At 38.7% G+C, this 17,963-nt stretch overlaps 1 protein-coding gene across 1 annotated transcript in view; it reads right to left on the minus strand.

Annotated features, from left to right (window-relative positions):
• LOC121317887 (X-linked interleukin-1 receptor accessory protein-like 2) overlaps positions 1 to 17,963 on the minus strand; it is a 117,429-nt gene that overhangs the window by 85,941 nt on the left and 13,525 nt on the right. Inside the window, exon 2 of the mRNA XM_041253982.1 lies at positions 13,573 to 13,674. Within this exon, the coding sequence (XP_041109916.1) occupies positions 13,573 to 13,654 (82 nt within the window). The 5' untranslated portion in view covers positions 13,655 to 13,674. The remainder of the gene's footprint in view (positions 1 to 13,572; positions 13,675 to 17,963) is intronic.

The raw sequence follows: 17,963 nt of genomic DNA on the forward strand, positions 1-17,963 counted from the left end.
ATATAAAAATAATGTGAAATTTGTACAGCATTAACAATTTTTTTTTTTTTAATGAAGAGGAATTGTTTGTAATTGGCTTTAACCTTTTAAATAGAATTTAAAAATACATTGGCTCATAGTTGTATTGGAATCTTTGCCTGTCTGTTTCTGTTGCAAGAATAGAAAATCCTCACTGATATGTATAAGACACATTTTTAATGTAATAAAGACAAAAACTAAAATGCAACACAGATTTTATTTACAGGCAAGAATGTGTTCTAAAGTAGAAAAAAACACAGAAAAAAAAATCAAAACCGACATTACTGTACAGCACAGAATACAGCTTGCAGTGTCTAACTGCAAACGATTACAGAAATCATCATCGTAAAAATGGTGCTCTGCGTGGCCCTGAATGCCCAGAGGCAGACAAGGGTGGCACTGAAATGGTTAAATGTGTAATAAAGCTGAGCTTCAGGACTTTCAAATGTAGTGTACTGCCTGCAAGCAGGAGCCCCTTAGCTACCCTGTATCATCATGTTAATGCTAATTTGAATTAATTTGGAAAGTTTTGAATAATTCCAAAGATTAGCAATTAAACACCCCCTCTGGCACTCATTACAATGTTAACATGTACCGTGTGTAGACAGGGGTCATGCAGCTGGCAAATCCTACAGTACACATTGCATAAGAATAATAAAGGTACCTGAATCTGAATACAAAAATATATATATATCATTCTGTCTCAATAACTATGAGGCAAAGAATTAACCAAGTTATAACCCACAATTCTAATATCAAAGTCATTAAATGTTAGCCCATCAACTGCTTTCTGCCAAACAACACATTGTAACAGGTGTATCTGCAAAGCTCTTTGATAGGTCAACATATCTGGATAGCCAGTGTCACCTACTGACCACCTAATGACAATTTTACCTTACAAAAGGTCAAAGGTCAAGCTGCAAACAGCTGGCCTTTTCATAGTCAAGAGATGAACTAGCGCAGGGGAATAGTCAAGAGACAACATATGCATTGCTTCTTTCCATATACTGTGCAGCAGTACAGGGTAGATTCACTTCAGGACCTTGCAGGTTCATGAAAGCAATGTTGTGTCAGCAATGATTTTTCATTTGCAAAATACCTACTGTCGATTGCTCATCCCTGGAGATTCCGCAATCTGGGATAAAATGAGCCTTTGGGTATGGTATGATTTCATAGGAAAGGGAAATGTACAATGTCCGAGACCTCGGATAATCCAACTACAGTCAACAAATGACTGCTTTAATGCAATCCTTTTAAAGTTCATGGTAATGGAAGATCTGCTTGTTATAAAGCAAGTGTTTTTATGTAATCAGGAAGGAAATTGCTATAATAGGACGGCAGTATTTAACGGAACTGATCCTACATCAGCAGATTTATTATATCATGCTTCAAAGAGATGTTGTTTTTGGGAACTAGTGTACATCGTTGCAAAGATAAGTCTGGGAAATGCAATTCAAAATGACCCAGTTTTGTGTTAACGTCCTTTTTATAATATAACATAAAACCTTTACAACTATCAAGAGAATTTCTGCATGTCATATAAAGCCAGGTGTGCAGTATACCCAGGCTATATTATTATTTATATTACAGAAAGGTGTGCAGTATACCCAGGATTTATTATTATTATTTATATTACAGAAAGGTGTGCAGTATACCCAGGCTATATTATTATTTATAATACAGAAAGGTGTGCAGTATACCCAGGATATATTATTATTATTTATAATACAGAAAGGTGTGCAGTATACCCAGGATATATTATTATTATTTATAATACAGAAAGGTGTGCAGTATACCCAGGATATATTATTATTATTTATAATACAGAAAGGTATTATTTATAATACCCAGGATAGAAAGGTGTGCAGTATACACATTGCAACACCCAGGATACGTGTGTATACCACAAAGGTGCAGTATACCCAGGATATATTATTATTATTTATAATACAGAAGGTGTGCAGTATACCCAGGATATATTATTATTATTTATAATACGAAAGGTGTGCAGTATACCCAGGATATATTATTATTATTTATAATACAGAAAGGTGTGCAGTATACCCAGGATATATTATTATTATTTATAATACAGAAAGGTGTGCAGTATACCCAGGATATATTATTATTATTTATATTACACACCCAGGATATATTATTATTATTTATAATAAAGAAAGGTGTGCAGTACACCCAGGATATATTATTATTATTTATAATACAGAAAGGTGTGCAGTATACCCAGGATATATTATTATTATTTATAATACAGAAAGGTGTGCAGTATACCCAGGATATATTATTATTATTTATAATAAAGAAAGGTACTTATTATTATTTATATATTGTGCAGTAACCCAGGATATATTATTATTATTTATAATACAGAAAGGTGTGCAGTATACCCAGGATATATTATTATTATTTATAATACAGAAAGGTGTGCAGTATACCCAGGATATATTATTATTATTTATATTACAGAAAGGTGTGCAGTATACCCAGGATATATTATTATTATTTATAATACAGAAAGGTGTGCAGTATACCCAGGATATATTATTATTATTTATAATACAGAAAGGTGTGCAGTATACCCAGGATATATTATTATTATTTATAATACAGAAAGGTCCACATTAAACAAGACGTGTGTCACCACAATGCATCTCAGGGGTGCCCTGTTATACACACGATGTACGTTACGTTTACACTAACAATTAAAGTTCATTTGGTTACTGGACTGTTGTTTATCCATTACAAACCTGTACTTAATTTGATAGATGATTTTATTAGTTGATTAGAAAAATTACTGTTCCACATTGACTTAAACCAGTTGAAATGTAAATTAAATCAGTCCCAATTCATATAGCACATAGTGTAGGTAGATAACATAATAACATAATCTGTCCTATTTGAGGCTAAATACAGTATGGTTATGTTAGGCTGAGAATTGGATTGACGCTCATTAAACCACACGCCAGATCTACTAGAGGTAACACTTGTAGGCATAAACCTACCGACAAAGATGAGTACGTACCCGCTCCAGCTGTCCTAGTGCAGGTACTCAGAACTCACAACGCTCCCCACTCAACGTCTATCTGGAAACTTATGTCATTGCTCCAGAACCCACAGTCCTTTTTTATTTTTAGTCATTTTCTTTTTGGAAATGAATCCCACAACTTATGAGCATCCCTGTCAAAACCATTAAAGAAACCATGTTTTCTGTGCTGTTCCTGCTTTCTTCTTCAAAATCCTTCAGGTGAGCCCTGTCAGAAAGCACTCTAAGGGCAACAACTACCATCTGGGTCAAGAGTGTCAAGTTTCCCCTTTCCTTTCATAACAGAGAGCTTTTCTGGGCAGAAGCTCCCTGGGCTATGCTCAGCGAAACACCGTCAAACTGCATAAACACTGCAAGCTTTCTTGACAATCACTTACTATGCGTTAGTGTGTTATTCCATCACAAAGTCATTACTTCTGGAACGTAAATAAGCTGTTCAGTTAACACCTGGGAGCGGGAGACTCCATTAACCTTTTCCGAGGCTGCAGTCGAAACCCATTTCACAATCCCACTGCTATCTGTGGTCTGCTGTAGCTCACAGGAGGAGGATGCAGAATCTGGGTTGAATTCAGTTAACATTTTACTTCACACTTTTTGTACCAACTATGCTGTAAATTACAAGTAGTTCTGAGTCTTAAATTACTTTATAAAAGGCTAATTTCGAGGCTGTGTGGTCCAGTGGTTAAAGAAACAGGCTTGTAATCAGGAGGTCTCCAATTCAAATACCAGCTCAGCCACTGACTCGTTGTGTGACCCTGAGCAAATCACTGAACCCCCTTGTGCTCTGTCTTTCAGGTGAGACGTTATTGTAAGTGACTCTACAGATGATGCATAGTTCACACACCCTAGTCTTGTATCTTGTAAAGCGCTTTGTGATGGTGTTCCACTAAGAAAGGTGCTATATAAAGATTATTATAATGTATAATTAATTAATGGACTTCCAAATGTAACATTATTTCACTTGAAAGTATCATTGTGAGAATCCTACTGAATTAAACAGCCACTATCACATCTGTATACATTGTAACAATACATGCCATCCACTCTGATGGCAGCTGTATTAAAGAGAGATAGCCTTTTCAAAGCCATTGTTATTTTGAGAATACAGGCAACCCTTTGGCTCTTGAAATGAATCATGCATCAGCACCCTGTTTGCAGTTACTGAGTAAGAAATATATTTTTCTGCATGCACTAATCAAATTAGCTTTCACTGACTACAGTGTGCTTCTTACAAAATATCTGTTGCAACTAAACTCTCGCAGCATCCCACATTTTTTTCAGATTTAATTCAACTCTATTATTGCTCTTCAGCCCACACAGCACAGTAAATGAAAAAAAAAAAAAAAGATTAGCGTCTATATTTTGTTAATTTATTGACTGAGAATTTGACAGGTCGTGGAATGCACAGAAATGTTCCTGTGGCATTTTCCCTTTCGTTGTCAGTTGCCATGGAGATTACTTTACAAAGAAAGATGTTATTTTATTACAGTAACTCATGGATCGTGTTCCCTTTAGAATGTAAAGAATTGTTCCAGGCAACTGATTCCACACTGAGGCAAGGTGCTCCCAAGTAAGTGCGCTGCAGTTTAGAGAACTCTAATAAAACAGGAGAAGGGGGTTGAAATGCACATAAAAACATGGTCTGAACATTGAAAATTAAAAGAAAAGGAAAAAAACATCAATACAAACCCTGCAGACAATATGCCGTTTGCTTTACCATAAGGACAGTATCATTCGTCATGTTGCAGATTCCACCATGAATCGTGAAGCCACTCGAAGCCAATCAAAATGCCTGATTCCACTGGGCTGTCTCATGCATGGTGCCCTACTGAGAACATGCAGGGTCAGCTGTACATATCAACTTATATTAAACTGCTGGCATTCTAGCTTGCCTGTAATGAAGCTTTCGTATTCTACTGTTCTTCTAGATACTCATCTCTGTTTAACTGCAACACAGCTATACATTGTCCAGCTATTAGTGGCACTGAATAACAGAAACACAGCTTCCTGCAGCCTTGAGAGAGACAGCATGAAAGCTTGGTGGTGATTTGTATTGATTGGCATTACAAATGACATTGGCTTACGTGATTTAGGCCATTTTCAGGTTGGTTTTTTTTTTAACAGATTGATCAGTCCGCTTGCTCAGCAAGGCCACAGCGAGGCATGTTTTACATTCCTGATTCCCTAGAGAAATGCTTTGCACATTCCTCGGGGTTCAAAGAATATACAGTCTTCAATGTACTGTACAGTGTTGTGAAGTCTGACTCTCTACCTAGTTCTGTGGGTTAATGCGATCAGAATCTTAAATGCACAAATACAAAATATTTAATGCTCAGTGCTCTGTACTGAGTTGCAAAGTGCTGGAGAAATCTTATACAAAAGTGGGCCATGAAGGGCTGTATTCATAAAGCATGATTATCAGGTTCTTTACTGCTGATGATCTGGAGAAGAGTAATGAGTGTGCACTAAAAGGGATTTCAACAGGTATTCATAACTCTTCTTAAACATGCTTTCAGATAGACAAGGCTAAGCATGAAGGACAGACTTGTGTTAGTTAATAAATCATAAATAAGCACATATTTCCATATTTCCATATAATAAAAACAACACCAGTTGGAATGAGTTTTGAATATATATATATGTAACTGGAAAGTGGTTATGGTGCCCCAACCCCCCCCCCTTTAGGCTATTTCATTATAAATACTAATAGTCAGAACCCCCCTGGCCAGACACTAGACCCTGATAATCACCAGGGTTAGAAAGCTCATCACTAGTTCAATAAGCAGTGAAGAATTGGGAGCGTCTTACTCAGCTGTCTAATTTAAAGGCTTCTGTGGGAATGAAAAGTCTTTAGACAATGAAAAACTTTAGAGAAATATTTAATAGAAAGTGCTCATCTTAAATTCAAGACTACAGTTCACTTTTGTTCTATAAAATGATTTCAGCCATAATGTAATCCATCTGCAGTATTTGAGCTGTTTAGAGAATGTTTGTGTGGTGAGTTCAGAATAAATGCCCCTGTAATCTTTTTAAACACACTGTCATGTTATTTTCTTCAACAAGCAGTAGGAAAATATAATGGTCATTTGTAGCCCCACTAACTAGCAAGAAAAAGGCCTCTGTTCAAATAAAATGATGTCAAATAATGCCAATATGTCAAAGCTGGCAACACAGAAAGGGTATGAATTTTTAATGCAACCTTGAACAATATCAAATAGTCACTTGCTTCCCTGCGTCTGATTGGTTTAAGGGCAGCCTTACAACCTGCAGACAATAGTTTTCTGATTAGTTTATGAGTCAAGTAGGCTTTACTCAGCACTTTTCAGTGCTGCTGCCCACAAGAGCTCCCCTTTAAACTAACAATGTATTCACCCTCTGATTTATTTGGATACAGTTCTGATTATAGCAAAAAGCCACCAAGCTTAACCCCTGAACAATCGTGCTGGATTTATCCACCCTCGAGCGTTATTGTTTTAGCAGTACCTGTACAGAATATGAGAAGCACAAAGCATGATGCTATTGCCACCTTCTATATGCTGTTCATTCAATGATGTTCTTCCAGATTTCCAGATTGGTATCTCCAAACATAAACCACTGCCAGCCTGTACTGGATACGTGACCAACAACAAATAAAACTGGACTCAGTGATTAGGCATTGGAGAGAGGATTAAGGCTCCTGCCAGGTACTACATCCTTGTCTTTCTTATTTAGCAATACAGGTGCTGCTGAAAGGCTCTGACTCAAAAAGAAATGTTAAAGAAACTATGTTTTATTTACTTATTTACATTTTGTGTGCGCTGAACCTAATTGGCTCATTGAACAAGTTTAGGACATTTGAAATGTTGATAACCTCGATCAGCCGTGTGATGTTAACATCCATTTCCTGTTTTTACAGTATGTCAAAAATGTACATGCATGCACATGAACTGAACTGCATCGGATTCACTGAATGCTAGTGCACTGTGAAGCACATTGCATTCCTGTGCATTTGCCAACATGACAAGGCATGTAAAGGGATGATACTGTAGATACCAAACCAAGGTATGTCCTTCTGTTTGCCCAGTGCTAACGGGGCAGGCGCTAGATTCAGGGACTCTACTAAACAGCTACTTAATGTGCTGTAACATGTAGTTATTAAAAGGACATATTCTATTACTAATTGAATAAAGCCAGATTATCTTTTCATACTCTACAGCCTTCACTTAATGCAGCAGTACAGTGTTAACACGTTACCTTCAAAGCGCGTCGTCTGTTCTGGCAGAGAAAGGTTATGTTATACAGCAAACAAATTGACATTATAAAAGAAATAAAGAAATAAAGAAGTTGTTCTGGAGAATATACCCATAATATCCAAAAATGAAATATTAAACATATCTAAAGCTGAAGTTCTATTTTTAGGATGTATGACCAAGGTCATGTGAATACATCTTGTATGTGGACCAGCAATGCTATTCACAGTATTAGAACACAAAGCAACAGGCTCTAGCTCTGGATAACACTCTTCCAAACATGCATTATGTACATCATGTCTCCGTAACGCATGCTTTTCATCATAAAAGGGACCGACCAGAAATTTTAAGGCACCGGATTCATTCCACGGATCCTAACAAAGAAAAGATAAGCCCTGCATGGGACAGACTCAGAGAATGTCAGCCAGGGCAGGTCTTTGAAGATCCCTTTATTCGACTTTCAAATGCACTGGCGCTGACATACACGCAGCACTGAGGTGGATTACTAAAGTCTCCTTCAGGATCTAAAACAGAATGATGAGAACCATTTGAGTTTCAAAAAACACCTATTACTGTCACATGGGAAAAGCATTAATACAACAGTGTAGATATAAGAGTGGCCATTCTAGAAATCATTCATGCCCCCTCCTCAGCCAGAGGTAGGCAAGCCACTACAGAAGTACTCAATGACTAGACATTGGGGAGAGGCTTCATTTACCTGCCAGGTACTAAGACCCTTTTTCTCATTACTCTGGATCTCTCCCAAGTAAACACATGCAATTAGGTGCTACATTGCTCCAGTGAAATCCATAGAGTGTATGATTTATTTTAATGTTTAATTTAGCTAGGCTTATTCACCAAAGGTGCTTCCAGTTACATGTGTGCATGTGTAAAAACATTCCTATAGCTTGTATCCATGAGCACAGAATGAACGCTATTCCAAGCTGATCCGGGTCCTCCCGCATTCCCTCCTGAAGCCCCATTGATAGACTCCCCGAGCTGAGTGAAAATGCATGGAAACGAGGTAATACTGAATCATACCCCCATCCCTGTTTCTTATTCTAGGATCTGAGGAGGGAGTCACTTCATTCAACGAAGCAAGATTCCTTCTTGATTCCCCAAAATGCTGCTTACCTTGCTCACTGGACTTGAGCTCAGCTGACATTACAATTCTGGAAAACAAACCCCAGGATTGTTTTTTTTATTTTTTTATTTAAATATGATTTGTCAAAATGAATCCTTCACTTGTCTTACTTAGCAGGAACTTTAATGCATTCAGTGCATTTGCAACTTGACATCCCGGTTTTATGCAGTAAAAAGAATATGCCTTTCAAAAGCCACCCCTGTTTGAGAACATTGCATATTCATTTATTTATATAGGGAACAAATCAAATACAGTATGGAGATGGTGCTTAATGAGTATAATATGATAAGCAATTAAGTCCCTAATCATGCAAGATAACCTCAGTCAGAAGCAACGACCCAGACCGCACTGAAACAACTTATTGCTGGGTCTCGGGGTGAGTCGACTGATTTAGTCCTGTGAGCAGTTTTGGATTGTTTGGATCCTCTCCACTGTCTCCAAATGAGCAGATTGTCAGGCAAGTTGTGTGTACAAAGTCTGGTAGATCACTTTCAGCAAACACCATTAGTCTTTTTTTTTTTTCCATACATAACGCTCTGTGTTTAGTCTGAAAATTAAACCAAATTAAAGACATGAAATGCTCCATTGTTCATTCTAAATATATTTTAATGAGAGCACACTAGACAGGATGCATATTGTGTTTGATTAGCAGTGCAATTACTTTCTTCAGTCTGAGACTTGCTTGTTTCTGCCGTTGTTTAAAAACCCATTAATTCATACAGAGCACTTTTTTTCCTGAGGCTGAAAGTGAATCGGTGTTGCATGCTGCTCTGGTGGCACTGCTGAGTAACAACAGTCTCAGTAGTGCAGAAGGAAGGTGCGCTTGTGTTATAGGGTCACAGGAAACGTGTTACATTTCAAGTGAAAGAAGGTGCGCTTGTGTTATAGGGTCACAGGAAACGTGTTACATTTCAAGTGAAGGAAGGTGCGCTTGTGTTATAGGGTCACGGGAAACGTGTTACATTTCAAGTGAAGGAAGGTGCGCTTGTGTTATATGGTCATGGGAAACATGTTACATTTCAAGTGAAGGAAGGTGCGCTTGTGTTATAGGGTCACGGGAAACGTGTTACATTTCAAGTGAAGGAAGGTGCGCTTGTGTTATATGGTCACAGGAAACATGTTACATTTCAAGTGAAGGAAGGTGCGCTTGTGTTATAGGGTCACAGGAAACGTGTTACATTTCAAGTGAAGGAAGGTGCGCTTGTGTTATAGGGTCACGGGAAACGTGTTACATTTCAAGTGAAGGAAGGTGCGCTTGTGTTATAGGGTCACAGGAAACGTGTTACATTTCAAGTGAAGGAAGGTGCGCTTGTGTTATAGGGTCACAGGAAACGTGTTACATTTCAAGTGAAGGAAGGTGCGCTTGTGTTATATGGTCACAGGAAACGTGTTACATTTCAAGTGAAAGAAGGTGCGCTTGTGTTATATGGTCACAGGAAACGTGTTACATTTCAAGTGAAGGAAGGTGCGCTTGTGTTATATGGTCACAGGAAACGTGTTACATTTCAAATGCATTCTTGTTGTAAAGAACATATTCATCCTCTTTCCAAGGGAACCCAAGAAGCTGCAGTAAAATGTAGCACAATAGAAAAGCATTAAAACAAGGATTCACCATCATCTAGAACCTGCAACTGCAAGCCACGAGATATCAGGAAACGACATTGTTTGAGCATTCTGTCCTTGTGTTGGAGGTGAAAGACGAGCGTTGTTACTGGAAGCACAATCGATTAGGATTGACTCATTGTGACGTTGCTACTCCAAGGGGTTTTCCACCATTATACAGGCTTGCAAGACACAGGACTCTCTAAAGCAGCTCCAGATCCCGAGGGACAGTGAGTTACGCTTCACGGGTCTGCATTGATTAGTCATTGTTTCATGGACAAGCCATTATTTAATGACCATTTCACCTGTCTAATGACTTACATTGTGTCATACTAAGCACTCAGTATAGGTGGCCAAACTGTGTTTGCTACAGTTAATAAAGCAATTCTGTCATTTCAAACCAATTACCTCAACACCCCCCACCCTACATCACAAAAACAAACCCAACCTCAAATACATCAAATACAATGAGACTCTCCAATAGCAGTGCTAAAGAGGTGTAAGTAATAGATTACATTGCAGTATGCCATTCATTTAGTATCAATATCTGTTAACTATAATGTATCAATGTATTTTTGCAGCTCATTTTGATACATTAGTTTGCATCTGAAAAACAAATCCTTTAATGTATTCCTCTGTGCAGAAGCCACGCTGCTAGAATCTGTTGTGAAAACTATTCAAGTAGCAAAGGAGTGCTCCTCTGCAGGATTGCTGTGCGGTTTACATTTCATTATTTAGATCAAATTACTGGGGGGTTCAGCTCCAGCTCAACGAGGGCCCCGTTCAAGTGCTTCTCATTGAAATAATGAATGTTATTTAATTATGAACAGATCCATCTCTCCATCATCATGCTCTCTGTTCCATTGGATTTCACCGGTACAGTCTGCTTATCCTTTGCTAGTTTACAGCAGATCCACATGAGTTTTTAACATTTTTGCTTTTAGCACAGACAACGGAAATGCTGGTGGACACCTTATTAAGAACTTTCTGAGCAACGTTTCATTCCGGTACAGTACCGACAGGATCACAAACTTGTGTTTCTTTACCTTTTTCCGTTAAAATTTGAAAGCGTCCAAACTGACCTAAAGGCTATACATCTTGCTCAACACAAGGCACTGCAATAAAACTGCCTGCTGTTTAGAATTATTTCTCCATCCGACAAAATAAGCCCTTGACTTTCGAAGCAATAGGGTATTGCCTTCCAATTACTCATCCCATTAGGAGAGGGCAGATAAGGTCGAGTTTGAGAAATTAACTGTCAGCCCTTTTATTAACTCTGGAGCTAATTGTGTACCTGTGTTGCTTCAGGTAGTCTCCCAATAAAGACCACCCACTGTACTCCACAAAGAGTTTCCTTTTACAGTTGTCATGGAAATTGGATAGGTACGGGTATAAAAAGAATAAAGAAAAAGCCTGGCTGTCTTAAACGTGGTGCAACTGGGATAATAAAATGTATAACAAGAACGTTGGGAAGAGCTGAAGACAGGAAGCACCTGAAGGTGTTTGTAAAGTACATACACAGATGTAATTTCGTATACTGTACCTCTGACAGTTTGTCAACAAAGGCACTGCAGTTAGGAAATACACTAAGTTTCCTATTTAAAAAACAGAAATAATAACCAAGGCTTTGTAAAAAAAAAATTGACTCCACTTGAGTACCTCGCCTCCACCCTACCTCATCCCATCCCCCCCCCCACACGGGTCCCACCCCACCACACCCCATCCAATCCATCCCATCCATCACCCCCCCCCATCCCACCTCATCTCATCCAACCCCACCCCATCCCATACCACAGAATGTGGGAGACATTACAGTACTTGCCACACAGGAGGTGAATGTGGATAGGAAATGAAGCGCTTCCATTAAGTCAAAAGCAGCACTGTAGACACTTTGACTTTAATAAAGAGGGTTAGTCTGGGAATGCACACTGTATGCTAGTGAGAGTTAAGAAAATGTGTTTTTTGTCTTTTTGCAAAGCACTGGTTATGAAAGACTTACAGCAAGAAGCTGTATTTAATTTCAGAAACAGTGGTCACGGCGAAGGTTTCAAGTCTTAAGAGCGTTTTACTAAACAGTTTAACTGGGAGAGCAGCTCTTGGCTGGTGATTAGTGCAATACATCCTCACAATGGGGCAGCTTTGGTGGAGTGCATTGAACGGCTTGAGCAGCAAAAAAATCAAACTGAAAGCAAAGCGTGCAGAGATGGCCAGTCTTTCTGAGACTTAATCCAGGCTCATCTGTACTTCACATTTTATACTCAAACTGAGCTCATTCGAATTTCATGCCAGAAGCCCTGATAAAGGTTGCATACAGAGCCGCACAAACATGAAATATATGATCCTTTTGAGAGATGCAGTATTGTAGTCATCCATGTGCCAGCGTGGTTGTGTTATACAGAGTGTAAATACACTGTGCTCTTCCACTGTGCTGTGTGCAAGCAACATTTTAGAGTTGGTAACAGATATCCAGAGATCTTATATAGTATTTTTTTTCATATCTAGAAAACCGCTTCTCCAGTTGTGATTAAACTTGGTTGGGAGAAATGATTATTGAAAAGTGTCAGACTCTGTCAGGTCTGTCTGTGGTGGATGTACAGGAGGCAGATTAATCTATTTTATCAAGTTCCAATTCTGTATTCATTCAGAGTTCCAATTCTGTATTCATAGCTGTTGCAGGAGAGGGGAGGGGTGGGGGGTCTATGTATTTAGCATACAGTAGCTGTCGAATGCGTTTGCACATATCAGGCAATATAAAAAGAATCTCCAGTAACCGTAATGAAATCTGCAAGTTTGTGCACAGACTCTCTCTCTCTGTCTGATCAGGTGCTGTGCCACATCAGGCAATATAAAAAGCAGCCACCTACAGCAAGAACAACATGTCTCTATTAAATCTGATTCCTAGCTAATGCAGAGTGAGTACTGGGATAACTCCTTTGAAATTGCTACCTGGATGCAGATTGCTTTCCTGTCCTTACCTACTCCCTGAAAACCCACTTGCCAGTGATAATATAATTTCAGAGCATGCATGCATTCATAAAATGTATTCAAACTCAAACAGGTAAAACATACCAAGATGCATATATTCTAAATGCACATGTTCTATGCTTTTATTGTAACAATTTTTCCATTATAAGGTCACAGACTGTAGCATGAGTCGTTGGTTTGATAATCTCTTATCCACATTCACCACAATTTCAGAATGCACTGACAAGCTCAAACAAACATACATAGAAACACGATCCCAGGATGTGGCACTGACACATAACTCCTAGTGTAACATTGTTACACAGTACCTACCACCATTAACAGCACTTTGTTTTGCATCAATCACTTTGTTTTGATTAAAACCTTTGGAAAATTTAAATAATTTCTCCCAGGGACTGTGTTTTATTACTGTATTATTTAAGATTCCCCAAATAAATACACTTTAAAATTTGCAAAAACAAAAAAATAATAATAATAATTCTACAGAAACTTGCCAGGCTCCAGTTAACAATGAAGTGCGCCTGTTGACTTACCATAGTTTCTCTTGGAAATGGATCTCCAGTTTGTGGAGGCAGCCGAACAGATAAGAAGAAACAGGGGCACAGAGGGCTTCATCTTTCAGGTTTCCTTGGCAGCTGAAAGTACAACGACGACAGTGGAAAAGTAATTATTACAGGTCTAGATTTCATTTAGCTTTCATTTTCATCATAGACGATAGACTTGTAGAGATGATTTGTCATGGACGACAAAAGATCACTTTGGGCCCGAGTATTACCATGGACACACAAAACATTAGTGCAAGTTTATAACTGTTACTCTTACGGGCAGGGTCAGTATTGATGGGGAGTTAGTAACTTTGCTTAACACCCAGCAGTAAAACGTGATCTAAAAAACTATAAATCCCACAAAACCCAGCTGTCAAGTAATTTGGATTACATTGCACAAATAATTTAAAGCTAATCCTTCGATTTCAAGCCGTTTATCCCACAATGTGAAATCCAGCTCCTTAAAAATCTACCCCAAACCTTTACTTTATTGCACCGGATGGGTGGCTTTTTGAAGCAATATTATTTTAGAAGCAATAAAACACTTTCACGTAGCTACCCAGTCTTTCCTAACGCAACCATGCTGCACAGTGTTCTTTTAAGTTTTTATTTTTTTTGAGGAGCAATTTAAGCTCAGTGTTAGCCCCACAAATCAACATATTTCCAGCTATGACAATGCAAAGATGGTATTTTCATTTTGAAATCCCAGATTCGTGTCATTCCCAGTCATTCCCAAATGTGTGAGGAGAAATTGGGAAATAACTGGGCACTTATGGATGTCTCCTAAGTGTATCAAACTACCAAACATAATAAATCAATCAATCAATTCATGTTAAATATACAGAAAGGAACCACAACAATGGATATTTCGGTTCAAAGAGTTCAGTTTGGGCCACAGCACTATGGGTTATTTATTTACAAACAGAACATTACTGACACACATTTCCAACTCGTTCTTAATTTGTGGGTCAGCCACAAACAACACTAATGGACGAAATGTTTCTGCTCACAATTGGACTAGTTTGTGACTAACAAGTCCGATCCAGCTGAACTAATTCTGTTCAGACACACGCATTCTCTTTATAGCCTATGCTGTCTCTATTTTCAGAACTGGTAGCAATATTGTGCAGCTGCTCATTTTTCTTGACAGATGTGCTTTTAGATTAAGAAGTGGAGGGTCACATGGGACTATTGAAACAAAAAAGTGCATCAACTGTCATGAAATCATTATACAGCTCTTGTCAAACGTATTTACAAGCATCCACATTCAGGAGGGCCCTATTCTTGGTTACTACTGATGGAAAGAATCGACAACTTGCTGCCACCTGCTATGGTGCATTGTTCGAAGAATGATCTAGCACTGATTTTACTATGGTTAATCAGGTCGGACCGTGTCAATAGCTCACAGTTTAATCACGTTAAGGTTGAAAGAAATATATAGAAACAGTTGGGAATGCCTTGTCATATTGCGATTAACAGTACATGTTTCAGTCAGCAGTCCTTGTGAAATAACATTTTAAAAAATGCAATATGAAATTCATGAGCACCTAACGCGAAATGCTTTCTCAGCTGAAAATCCACCCAATAGAACAAAAAATGATACAGGGTCTCTGGACACCCATCCACCCGTTAGAACAATACAATCTGGAGTTAGCAAATAAAGCGCCAGACAGCATGTACAGCACTGCTGATTCGGCTGTTTAATGAACTTAATCCCTTCTTTATTCACTTATAGGTGATGTTAATTTATATCAAACACTCTATAAATTTAGACCTAATGTTGTTCTAACTGCCGCTTCTTGCTGTTGGGCAAAAGGGGAGGTTTTTTTGCAAACTCTCCCTTCCCAATAAATCTGCAGATTCCCTTTGAGCTTGCACAACAGCAGACCAAGAGATCCGTGCTGAATTGCAAAGCATTAAGGGTTCCAGCCACAGAATCAGTATTCATTCCAAGGAGGGTTAAACCAGATATAAGTAGGAGAGAGGCTCCTTCACATAATAAAAGTGATTAACCCACAATCTTTTATCCCAGTTTGATTTTATACTAGAGCAGGTTATTTCTTTTTTCTTAACTCTCTCAGGTCTTTGCTGTTGAGGTAGCAGTTAGGGTAGTTCTTAAATTGGGTCCCTGCAGAATACAAAACATGTCAAGCAGCAGCACAGATGATATAAACAAGCAAATATTTCAATACTTTTTCAGCGTAAGAGAGAAAAGCTGTGCAGGGAGCTCTCCAGTGGGCAGGTTTGGGGCTGTTCCCCTGCAGCTAATAATGGCTGTTAGCACCAGGCCTCTATTGGATGCTCTGGGAGCAGCAAAGACAGAGCCTCTGTACCCACTCCTCATTAGAATAGTGCTAACAAGAGGCTCATTAAAGACTACATTTCAGTTCATTACTGGCAAGGATGCATTCAGGTCTTTCTATTAAGTCAGAAGAGACGTATTGTTATTGAAAAATGCAGCACCTGTTCTGCAGTGTCTGCCCAATCCTTCTCCATCAGTTTAAGCCTGACCCACTTATCTAAACCTATGTTTACTGTAGTTTTCAAATCGATCGTTTGAAACTGAGGGGGAAAAAAATTGCACTTCGCCCCTCCACTGTTGAACCTGTTTGTACCATATGGTTTTGATGTATGTTTTGAGGTATGTTTCTTGAACAGCGCATTACATATTGCTCATATCTAATCAGCAAGTAAGACTTTGTGAAACATTGTGTCTCAGGGGTATAAGAAATGCTGCCTTATTACTGCTCATCTCACTTTTCACAGTATGATCTCTGTAAGTCGCCTTGGATAAAGGCATCTGCTAAATAAACAATAATAATAATAATAATAATCTCATATTTAATGTGATCAAGATCGGAACTGGTAGAACCCTTTTTCTTTCATCACATGAGAGCAAAAAATAATTTCTCTTCTGAATGCTGCCTGCGCTCAGCCGGCTCTCCTGCTGAATCTAACAGGCAGCCTGAGTTGGGATGAGGAAGCAGATGGTCTTTAATTATCCGTGCAGTGAACAGCGTCTATAATATTCCAGCTACCAAGTCAGAAATAAAGACAAGCACAAGCATAGCATGTGACTGCAGAGTAAATGATATCCCATCTGCAACCCTTAGTAAATCAATTCATAAATACATATATTGAATGCAGGCAGTGCTGGTGTTAGCAGGATCATTCCTATTCACAGGCCAGAGGTGGTTCAATAGCTTATCTGCATGTGATAATGTTGTGAAAGACCCACAAGGGAGTCAGTCTGGATGACAGTAGTGTTAATGTCACTCTGCCCAGTAAGTACAGCACAACCCAATTGGCTCAGATGACTGGATTGTATCCTTTCATGAATGCACCAATGGCTAGGCCAGTCTGCCATATGGCTAAATGCAAGGCCCACAGGAGCTGGGACCGCTCTCTGCAAGCGTCTCTTCACCCACTGAGACCTGACTCCACGCTTACTTAACAAAGAAGCAACGCCCACTACGATTGTGCATTCCTGACAGTCAACAACTTCATTAGTCTCTGACGCACCGGCAAGCCTGAAACTTTCTTTTCAATGTACTGCACTGTATCTGACCCATTGCGTTGATGTTTAAAACAAGCTGGATCAAACAATCCACTTTCAAAGTGTACAGTTTTGAAAACATGGAAACAAAAGTGCTACTTCAGGTTACTTGAAATGTCAATGTATTTAAACAAAAAAAAATGGGATCAGCATTTAGAGAGTTAATATTTATTCAGCAGGACAGACATGCACTTAGAATAAAAAAGCTAAAATGCAAAGAGACAGAGTTACATTTCATTGAAAAATAGAGACTTTCTGAGATTAAGTTTTAATTACTGATTCAGAATCAGCCCAGTTTTCAGCGTACAAGGATCCTTATCTCAGAATTGATGTTGCATTTAAAATTTGTATAGCGCCTCTTACCAAATACATCCAAATAGTATTGCAAACTGGACCAATTTGACTTAAACAATGACAAGAGAAGCGATGGAGTCAAACAACACTACACTTTGCTGAAAGGTAAACCAAGAGGAAGACAGGGTGTTTGAAGAGTCTGAGTCATTGCACGGAGGCATGATTCAAGACTAAAATAAAGAGAACACTTCCCTGATTGGAAGCACTCCCCCACAGTCTTATGGATTTCTGCCCCTACTCCAATGACTAACCCAAACCACAGGAGCCCTGTTTAATAGCCCCCACATTCTAATAGGAAAAGTCATGATAAGAACCTTAAAGTGTCACTGTTGTAACAGTCGAACCCTCACTGTTACTGTCCTTCCAGAATCAATACCAAATCAAGCAGTGTTACAGAACACCCTGCAGCGTGTATAAGGAACACGTTATTTTCTGTATTGCAGCTATCATTTATTAAACATAATAAATC

This window comes from Polyodon spathula, chromosome 7, assembly GCF_017654505.1.
Source record: "Polyodon spathula isolate WHYD16114869_AA chromosome 7, ASM1765450v1, whole genome shotgun sequence".
Lineage (NCBI taxonomy): Eukaryota > Metazoa > Chordata > Actinopteri > Acipenseriformes > Polyodontidae > Polyodon > Polyodon spathula.